The sequence below is a fragment of the Leptosomus discolor genome, chromosome 3, assembly GCF_034619465.1.
Source record: "Leptosomus discolor isolate bLepDis1 chromosome 3, bLepDis1.hap2, whole genome shotgun sequence".
NCBI lineage: Eukaryota > Metazoa > Chordata > Aves > Leptosomiformes > Leptosomidae > Leptosomus > Leptosomus discolor.
In genome coordinates, this window is record NC_141393.1 from 7,165,094 (window position 1) to 7,175,415 (window position 10,322).

The window sequence follows — 10,322 nt, forward strand, 5'->3', positions numbered from 1 at the left end:
TCGACCGAGCTATGCAGGTGTTCGATGTGTTTATTTCTGCTCTAAAATAACGCTTGTCTTTGTTGTAGGTATCTCAACCACGTACGAGCCGCCTCTCCACAGGATCTTGCTGGGGGCTACACTTCTTCTCTTGCTTGTCACCGAGCCTTACAGGATGCTTTCAGTGGTCTTTTCTGGTACCCCAGTTAGCCAGTGTGCATCAGCCTGTGATCAGGGGACACGAACCGGAGCGAGGAGCAAATCGCGCCAGCAAAGGTTGGGTGAAATTGCTGCCATCTGCACAACAGCTAAGCTGCAGTCACTTTCCTGTGTAAAACCAGCTGTGTTTAAGTATTAAAGGGAAAAAAAAAAAAAAAAAAAAGAGGCTGCACGAGAGCTTTGTAAAATGGTAGATACATTTTTGTGGAGGGGGAAACTCATTAGTCATGTGGCACTTTGCTGAGGGAGGCTGAAGCAATAAGCCACATCTAATGGAAGATGTGAATAACTCAGCTGTGTATGTTTGAGGTCTAAAGAAATACACTTGTAAATTTTTTTTAAATAAAGCCAGACTTTTTTATTAAAGTCTGTGGTTTTACTCTTATTGCAGGGTTTTATTTGCACAAGCATTTAAATGCCATTTTGATTATAACATTTAGTGTCAATATTCAAGCCTACATTTTCTTCCCATAAAACTAGTTTCCCCAGTTCAGACAAGTAGGTTTTTCCTTCTGCCAGTTGGATGAGATGAGAAACCCTGGAACTATGCTGACACAACGGTTATGCAGGATCCTTCCTGATGTCACTTTGTTCTTACCTTTGTCTGGAAAACAAATCTCAAATCTTTAGCTGAAAGTCTTCCAACTGAGTTCCTCTAGAAGCAATCTAAGAAGCCTTCATACAAGGCTAGGTCATTAAATTAGTCAAAATTGGGTTTACTTTTTTCCTGTTCAGCTCCGTTTGCAACTTTTCCATTGTGTGAGCTTCTTTGGGCAGGAATGTCCCTTTGTCTGGCTTTTGGGATGACCCTTGCCACTTGATCTGCTGCTTTTACGTATTTCTTCCCCTCTCCTTGTAGTGGAGCATAGACTAATTGCAGCAGAGGTGGTCTTCCTGCGGCGGGATTGGTCTTTGCCATGGGTGTGTATAAACTGGAGGAGACTGGGAACTGCTCAGGACAGCAAGTGCCTCTAGAGGAAGGCCTGGACTACATTTTGTGGGTCATCCATTACTGCTCTGAGGAGCGTACCGAATGAATGTATTTTTTCTGTGTTGTAATAAAGAGAAGAATAAGCTCTATTCCAGGCTCGGTGCTTCCTTTACTAAGGAAAGTGGAGGGAGGCATCAAAATTTCCATTGCCCTTTCTCTGAAACCGTATTGTTTGTGCCCAGAATAGTTGACGACAGGTAACAGTACACACGAGGCAGAGGTGTAGAAAAGATCATGGCCTGCGGAGTTCTGCCCCCTGCCAGGGGCAGGTGGCCTGGCCTTAGACAGAAGCCCTGCGGCTGGTGGTGTAGGCCTCGGCGCACGTGAGACCGCTCGTACACTTGGGTTGTAGTCTAGCCCTGAGGCGAGTGCTGCGTGCCACCTGGGGGCCTTCCTCCTTTCTCTCGGCTGTGAGGCCTAGAAGTTGCCATGCTCTTTATTTACCCATTCCCTCTTTCATGGGAGATGGCTGCCACTGCCGCTGGGCCTAGCTGGTCCTTTCCTAGCAGCCAGAAGCTGCGGGAGTTCGTTCCCTCTGTCGGAGAGACCTGACAGCCCGTCTCCTCTTCCCAAACGTAAGACAGAGCAGTACTCCTGGGATTCAGCTCGGGACCCTGGGAGGGAGTAGCAGCAACCAGCAGGAGTCTGCACTCCTCCGGGCTCACCCAGACTGGTAAAGATACACCGCACCGATGATCTGCTTTATATTCAGTGTGTAAAGCCTCGGGTCGTTGCCCCAACGAACGCAGAACTGCGTATTAGTATGTATCATTGAAATACTCGTGCAGCTTGCGTGTACGTTGGCTATTGTTTGCTGTTTCAGGTGGAAGGGTTATATCCAGAAGTGGCAACTGCACAGAAATACGGAAAAAAACCCTGGTTATAAGTGTAGCTACATATAATCCCTTGGCTTGCATCTAAAGCTGTGCTGCTTAAATAACAGTGGCATTTAATCCTTAAGTGAACAAAACTTTTAAGAACTAAAATCCTTCCTTGCGCTGGGATACTTCAGTCACATGCTGAAACTCAAGAGTTACGTAGTTGACTTGCTTAACGCAAACACGGTGATCAAAGCCAGGGTGCTGCGAGTGCAGCGGTGCCAAGAAGCCCTAAATTTGGGCGGTGAGGCAACGCGCACACCAAGGGACCTGCAGTCTCCAGCAGTACAGGCAGGCACGTTAGCGTAGGTCGTGGGGTGACTGCATCACTGCAGAATGGCTGAGGGCCTTATCGCTACAGCGCCGTTTCTGGAGGGCTCTGAAGAACAAGGGCAGCTTTCAGATGTTTATGGGAAACCCACGGGGCGGCGGGAGGAGAGCGTGCAGGGGTGTTGGAAAACGTGACAGACAGCAGCTCAGGCTGGAGGCCAGAGTCCAGCGCTTGCTCTTGGGGGAGCAGTGACCAGCAGGGAGAGGATACGATGTGCCTGTCAGTGACAGCGAGGACAAAGAGGTTAAAGCTGCTGCGATACCATTTTAAAGGCCAGCGGAGGAATGCTGGGGCTGGAGTGGAGGCCAGGGGAGGAATCTGTACAGCAGCTTTCAAGATAGTACGAGTGAGTCACGATGATTTTTTTTCCCCCGGTTTGATAAGTGCAATCCAGCAGCAACCACGCTGTGAAGGCTTGCTCAAAAGCACTGGCTGGGTAGCCGAAGGAAGGGCTGTACCATAGAGCCACGAGCAAAACAAACCCGCGGGCCTTAGCGGCTGCTTGGGGGGAGAAGCAAGACATCAGGTCACAGGCCACAGCAGCAGCGCCAGGGCGGGCGACGGACATCTGGGAACCGAGTTGCTAGGCGTGAGCGCTGAGCTTGGACTGAAGGAAAACAGCTGAAACCGAGAGGGTGATCCGAGTCCTCTGTCCAAACCAACAATTTGTGGTTGACGTTGCCCAACAATAGTTTGGATGGGTAAGAAAAGGAAGTCAAAGGCAGAGGCTTTCTGAATCCCTGCAAAACACAGGCAGCCAGTCAGAGCGCTCATCCGGGGCCGGCAGCAGAGGAGCAGCTGGGGAGGTGGGGGAGAGCTGGCAGACAGCAGCAGCACAAAAGCCCCGGAAGGACACGGTTTCAAGAGGAGAGGACTGTTCAGCAGGGACTGGTTTTCAGTCTAGCACTTCAACACAAGCGGGTACTTAATCTGCAAATGGCATTACAGTCTTTCCTGCTTTAACAGTGGGCAAACCCCAAGTTAGGAGTCAACTAATCCCTAACTAACTCTCAGTGTTAAAAAGCATTTATTACTCAGAAGCCTAGGAAGAATATATACAGCTATTTGGGCCTTTTTGTGTCTTGAGTTTTGAAAGGTTACCTTGCTTACACGAGAGTTGTTTGTGCCTCTGCTAACAGTAATCCAATATTCTCAAACACCTGAACCATTTGTCAGAGGGAAATCCAACACAAGGGTTATACAAGCCATCTTATCCCAGCCTGCGTCACTGAATTGTCATGGGGCGTGAAACAACAGAGAGCAGAAGAGTACCAAAACACATTTATTACAAAAAAGCAAAGTTTTATTTTTTTTTGTAATAATAACAATTCCAATCTGCTTATTTACCCCACAATTTAAAAAAACCCCAAACAGGTGAATGCAGGAAGCAAGGCTCACGAAGGGAAGCTGCAACATGCATCATGCATCTCAGGACCTGAGATGGGTAACACAGGTACACTTCAGTTAATTCAAGGGGTAAACCTGAGGTAACCCAAGTGTACCTTATGCAAACTACTAAGGTAGTCGCCACAACACTAGTCTTCAACTCAGGAACTTTTCTTCAGAAAAATCTTTGCCGGTACACAGACGTTTAGAGGCTGGCTTTCCTGGAAGAAGGTTAGAAAAAGTAAGTTATTTAATGTACAGTAAACACACCAAACTAAACCGCAAGCCATGTAACACTTAAGGGATTTGACAGGAAGAGGCGGGAGTTAAAATCAGGATTAACAGTCACAAATGAAAACTGTTACAGCAATAATGGGGGGTCTTTACTAAATGCCAAAAAGGGCTTTCAAAAAACCTCTATTGAGCTAGATTTTGTGCTACCCAACTACAGCATAAAAATAAGTTTCATGGCATTAAAGCTTCCATCAAAACCTCCTTTCCTCCAGTTCGTGTAACTGCAGACTGAAAGCCTCCCCCCTCTCCCCGCTGTCATGCACTGCAGAGCCCAGATCACCGAAACCAACTAGTTGCTACAAGTATTTCAAGAAACAAATGACCAATTATAGAAAAAAAATTTAAAAATCAACATTAAAGAACTGTAAGGATATCTGTTTCTCAGTTAAATTGTACAGAACATGATTCTACTGATGTAGTGACTCCAGACCTAAACTGAGTCCCCGTGCAAGCCTAAGGGAGAAGGGCAGAACTGGGACCAGTCACTTGGCAGTACACCATTCTACCCTGGGTGAAAATGAAGCTCCAGTTCTTAAGGATGGAGCTCACAGAAACGCGTGCTTGGCGTTAGACACCCCATCCTCCCCCAGTACGCAATCTCAGGCTTAAGGGGCTGGTTTATGGCCTGTGGGATGATCCTATCCAGTCCACCATTTTTTTCTGCGGAGGCTCACGCTGGGATCAGAGGAGCGGAGCGCTGCTCCCGAGCGCACGAGCCCCTGCAGCTGCTGCCCACGTGCAGGCGCTCGGTCCTGCCGGCTGCCTCCACGCTCGCACCGGAGCACAGCACCGCTGCCACGCGGCCGGAGCGGCCCCCAGGGCTGACGGGGTGGGACCAGCCTGCGATGCAAGTGCCACACAGGAGGCCTGTTCCTTACCCTCCTCAGGGCAGGGCCGCTTGTACAGCACGTCCGCTGGAATCTGGAAACTAATGCACAGCATCTCCTTGTTCGGGGCAACGTTTCTAACCAGGTACGTAGAACAGCGTCCGTCCAAGGAGGTTCCCAGCGAAGCTTCAGCTCGTTCTCGAATGTCTTTGGCAGGATCATCATGTTTGGAGAAGCCATAGCAGTGCACTGTGGGAAGGCCAGCAGTGCTGCATGGCTCTGCGGCCAAGAGGTGCCTGAAAACATCTAGAAAGTCAACAGCCAAAGCTGGCAAATTCATGACTATATGAAAAGAGGTTTTCTGTTCTTCCTTCAGAAGCTGGAGCTCTTTACTCAGTTCATCTCTCACTGGCCCCAGGAGGAAGTCCCTGCCATCCATGTTGAACGCTTTTATTTTGTTGTCCACTTTGTTCAGTTTGCAGTTGTGCAGGAGCCAGTGGTAGGATTCGGGATTGAGATCGTTCGCAAAGACGCGGCACTTTTTCTTTGCTGCTGGGATAGCGAAAGGTCCGATCCCAGCAAAGACATCGAAAAGGACATCACCGGGCTTTAAAAGCTCAACGATCCGGCCGTGTTCTGTGGAAAGACGTGGGTTCCAGTAGACTTTAGAAAAGTCCAATTCATATGCAATATTATTTTCTTTGACCTGAAAGTCCAAAACATTTGCTTAAACCTTTGTGTCCAAATTCCAGGCATGCTTAAGCATTATCAGTAATTAAGACAGCTAAAACCCAAGGTGCTTTATCAAAAGCTAATGTGTACATTGACATTTGTCCCATTAGTAGTACACACGAATCTTGTATAAACAGATCTACTCATCAGAAATAGCCCTAAGGAATGTTCCAACTGTCAATCCAGATGGCTGGCTTATGCATGTCTCAATCACCAGGTGGAAATAAAGCAGCAACTTAAAATGATCTTAAAAAAAAAAATATCTGAGGCTTTTCAAGAGCTTTGTGGCTGGCTGACAACTCCTTTATTGAAAGCAGACCTTGGGAAGATGCCTCAAGCCCTCCTTAGCAGAGTCCTCCTAGTAAATAAGCGTCTGAGAATGATAAGAGCACAAGAATGGCAACAGTCAGCCAAACTGAAAGCCGCTGGGAGACAACTCTGCAGTTTGAAAAAACACTGTGTTTTATCTCTCAAGGTGACAGAGTCTGGAAACTGATCCAAACCCCAACTTTGGGATGACCACGATCTTAAGAAACAGTATTTATTCAGACAGAGTGGGCTGCAAGATACTACTCACTTGCACCACCACGCTTGAGTTGTGTGACTCCAAGCTTCGGACCCAAACCACCGCATCGTTTGCTTTGCAGCAAGAACCACACGGAAGCGTGCCTGCTCTCCTCGGTGTGCGGCCCGGGGGTGCGCTAGGTGGGTGCTCGGTGAGCTCATACCGTCTGCGCGGTATTGGATGATGGCTTCTGCCTTGACGGTTCAAACGCCTTCTCTGGGCACGTACAGGATGTTTTACCAAGCTAGTCAACTTTTTTATTTGGTAATCTAATGTTTTCTCTTCTAAAAGTATAAAACTGCCAACAGTTAGGAAAAATATTTTGAACCAGGGGCCAAGTTTCCAGCTAAAGACAAGAAACCTTACGTGAAGAATACCTGGCAGTTACATAGTGCTTTACACCTGAAAAAAATGTCAAAACGGAGGAGAAAGGAGGTTTGTCTTGCTGCTAACAGAAAAGGAAAAAGGTATAGGCGAAATCTTGCCTAAGTGAGATTTAAAAACACAGTTCTATGTTCCATACAAACCACTGTACAAGGCTTGGGGAAATTAAGAAGCAGCATTTTCTTACTCTAAAGCCAAAATATTTAGTGGATTTGATCTATGAAACACCTTCCACTACAAGTTTGTAATTAGTATCTCTGCAAGAAACCTTTACTTCAGCTGCTTTTACATCTCATTAAAATCTTGTCTGTGAACCTGAAAGAGTACCTCTGTTCACGATCCCAACTGTTGTGAGCTTGCTCTTGGCAGACCAGGACAAACGAACGTAGAAGTAACTGCCAACTCTTGCACTGTGTCAGGAAGGGCACCGTGCAAAGGAACACACTTAATAGCATCTCTTCATCACATCTTTCCAGCAGATGCCTCTGGGCTTTAGCATATGAAATATAAAATAACAGGAAAAAACCCCTGTACCTTGGTTACCAGGTTGCTCTCTCCAGCGAGCACTTCCATTTGAAAATTTCTGTATGTGCTGTCAATAATACTGGTTTTGTTCACTACACAGGTGATTCCTGGATTCTTGTCAATTATAACCTGGCCTGAAAGAGAGGGCAAAAGAAATTCCAGTTAAGGGACTACAACCTCTTAATGTTCTACCAGAGATACAAACACTGCTGTTGGGAGTTAAATTAACAAAAGCAAGCGTGTATTAGAACAACCTTCCTCTAGCGATTCAGGGTTGCAGACGTGACGTGTTTCTAAGGCACATACTTCACCTGACCCAATGCTCAGTGAAATGAGACCACAACTGCTGTAAGAGGAGAGACCCGTGCCTTCTGTGCACAGCCACAGCACCGGCACAAGGCTATTTAAAGTCAAAATATAAAGCGGTGAAAAGCACTCAAAAGTTTTCTTTGTACAAGTAATAATTTATCGGGAGGATAACTGTTAAAACATCTTTTTAACACTACACAAAATATGCTAATTGCTCTTTCGAGTTGTTTTACCTACCAATCAAATGTCTGTACGGCAGCTGATGATCTCTAAGATTCAAATGAGCTATGTGACCAACACGGCTAAATCCAGAGGTGACGTCTTGGCCTTCAGGAAGGACTGCTCGTAGGATCTCCTCCGACTTGAAATTCTCGTAAGTCAGCTCCAAGTTATACTTGGACACCTCAGGACAGACATTAAGCTGTTTTAATACCTCTTGCTCCGATTCTCCCAATAAGAATTCCGGTATTTTATGAGGATCCAGAATTACAAGTCTCCTGTCCTCATCTTCTGGATCCTCAACCACTCGCTTTAGCCCAGGACGCTGTAGTACCGTGTGTTTTAGGGACTTTAGCAAAGTATTTACAATTTCTTTCTTGACTTTAAGAACTGGAACAACAACTGTCCTTTTAAAAGCTTCTCTGTTGAGCAGTGTCATCCCACGCACTTCAGGATGCGGCGAATACAGTTCTAGATTAGCTTTATCCTCCACAGTTTCAGGCATTGTAAAAAAAGTATTTTTTTTTACTGCTGCAAAGAGCCCAGGTATTCTGCCAGAATATTGCGCCAATAGCATCCAAACTGCTGGAAATGATCTATTTGATGCAGCTGTCCTAAAATGATTAGTTTTCAGTAGTCTGGCAGAGTATCCAAATCTCCATAAAGTCCTAGAAGAGAAATTATTCATTTTATAGACATTATGTAACCATTCCATTAAAAAGGCAGCAAATCACATAGATTTGCTGTTCTCAAACTAGAATTTCTACCTGTACCAAACTATCCACGATAGTTTAGTAAAGCTCTTTATTACAAATTATATACTACAAATTTCTGTCCTTTTGCAAATGTATTTTTAGACTTCAACATTAACTAGCTTCAAGCAGCGAGATAATCCCCTCCTGCCAAAAAACAATGACCCCTCTCTGTTCCAATAAACGTGATATTAATCCCAGTAAGCCAAATGGAAAAATTTCTACTGTCTCAATCCTACTGTTGGATCCCTTCTGTCTCTGATAAAATTCATTACCAAGCAGTGGTTGCTAGAAAACAGTTACTAGCAATAGTGGTCATAATCACGCTTGAGTGATTTCTGCCTCCTATACCCCAGTGGTAAGGGGTCACACACTCCATGGTGTCTTTGCTCCACGAGCTGCATGCCAGAAAGACCATGAATTAAATGCAGAATTCCCCTAAAGGTACAGGGAAGCATTAGTAATGGCTGTTCAAGCGACTGAAACCCTGTCCACAGTTCATTCATAGGATGGGGACTTGAAAAGTAGCTTTATGCTTCTTTAAGTGGTTTCCTCCACTAGAGCCAGCCCAAAGGGGCCCAATTCTGCTGATTCTGCATCAGCTGCTCCTAGTCAGGAACCAACGATTTTGGTCATTGCTCCTGACTTCTTGGGAAGTTGAAGCTTGGGGGTGGGACAGGAGACATGTAAACTAGCTCTGAAAGGAAACCGGTTCTCTTGCCTGCCTCAGGTACCTACACCCCGAAGTACAAGGCTACTGCCCTCCTTTTGGGTAACAAGCCATGCCGTCTCTTCAAAAAAGGAGCCGTGCCCGACCCTTAGCAAAGCTGGCCCCGCTCCCATCCTCCCTCCCCCAGCAATCCCAGCTCCTTGCTGGGACTCCCGACATCTCCAAGCCAGCTCATTTCCCTAAGCCACGTATTTGGCAAAGCACACCTCCTCTCCCTGCCGACTCGAAAATAAACATTACGTTCTTCACGCCTGCTACAGAGAAGAAATCCTTCGTCCAGAGGCCAGAGCATCCCAGTGTTTTCCTTACGCCTTCCCCTCCTCCCTAGCTGGAAACTGCCGGCCTGTTTCTCCTAGGCTCCTCGGTGTTAGGTAAAGCCGCAAGATAAAAGCCCCCACGCTGGGTCGCAAGAGGACGAACGCCCTCCCAACACCGCCCGTGGAAAGACCCGCCTTTCCCCAGTAACCGAGATCCCCGTTTGCCTCATTCCTCCCCCAGAGTAACGTGAGGTAAATCGGGGGGCAGGAGCAGCTGGAGGGCTCCTACCCGCTCCGCCCGGCCCCAGCTCCACCAGCAGCACCGGGCACCGCGCAGAGACACCCCCGGAGAGGCGCCGGCCAAGCCTCACCCGGGGAAGGGACCCTCGCCAGGGCGGGGCGGGAAGCACCGCTGGCAGCCGCCGCCTCAGGCCCTACCGCGGCCTGGGCCGCCCGCCGCGGGGTGGAGGTGAGGGGAGGGGAGACGAGACGAGACGAGACGAGGCGGCCCGGCGGGGGCGGCGGGGCCGGGGCCGCCGCGGGGACCCCCCGCACGGAGGCCGCAGCCGGGGCCGCCCGCTCCCCCCGCCCTCACCTCATGCCGAGCCCCGCCGCGCGCGCCCGGCGCCTTAGCACGTCATCGCCGCCGTGACGCCGCGCAGCCGCACCGCTCCCTGTGGCCGCGCCGAGAGGGAGGGCGGGGCTGTAGCTGCGGCCACGCCCCCTCCCCCTCCGTTGCGGCTCCGCCCACCCCCGCCCCGCCCCCTGGCGGCGCTCCCCTCAGAGGCGAGGCGGAGGGGCGCGGGGTGCCATGGCGGCGGCGGCGGCGCCGCGGGGGGCCGGGCGGCTCCTGGCCGAGCGGGGCTGGTACCTGTCCGCCCGTGAGCAGCGAGAGGAGGAGGCGGATGAGGACGGGGAGTCCGCTCCGCTGCTGCCGTCACCGC

The 10,322-nt window shown here is 48.8% G+C and overlaps 2 protein-coding genes across 4 annotated transcripts in view; one reads left to right on the forward strand and one right to left on the reverse strand.

Moving 5' to 3' along the window:
* MNAT1 (MNAT1 component of CDK activating kinase) overlaps positions 1 to 1,278 on the forward strand; it is a 127,645-nt gene extending 126,367 nt beyond the window's left edge. For both annotated transcript variants that reach the window (XM_086462431.1, XM_086462432.1), the window contains one exon: positions 69 to 1,278. In XM_086462431.1, coding sequence (XP_086318557.1) covers positions 69 to 189 — 121 coding nt within the window. In that variant the 3' untranslated portion in view covers positions 190 to 1,278. The remainder of the gene's footprint in view (positions 1 to 68) is intronic.
* A 2,388-nt stretch (positions 1,279 to 3,666) lies between these two features.
* On the reverse strand, positions 3,667 to 9,999 carry TRMT5 (tRNA methyltransferase 5). Of its 2 annotated transcripts, none has more exons than XM_086462754.1 (5): positions 9,974 to 9,999; positions 7,658 to 8,307; positions 7,121 to 7,245; positions 4,957 to 5,611; positions 3,667 to 4,005 (listed from the first exon to the last, which is right to left on the reverse strand). In XM_086462754.1, the coding sequence occupies exons 1-5, from the start codon at positions 9,976 to 9,978 to the stop codon at positions 3,941 to 3,943; spliced, it is 1,500 nt and encodes a 499-aa protein (XP_086318880.1). In that variant the 5' UTR covers positions 9,979 to 9,999; the 3' UTR covers positions 3,667 to 3,940. The 2 variants fall into 2 exon arrangements, with proteins under 2 accessions (XP_086318880.1, XP_086318879.1); XM_086462753.1 differs by lacking the exon at positions 9,974 to 9,999 and adding an exon at positions 8,667 to 8,710.
* Between the last annotated feature and the right edge of the window lie 323 nt (positions 10,000 to 10,322).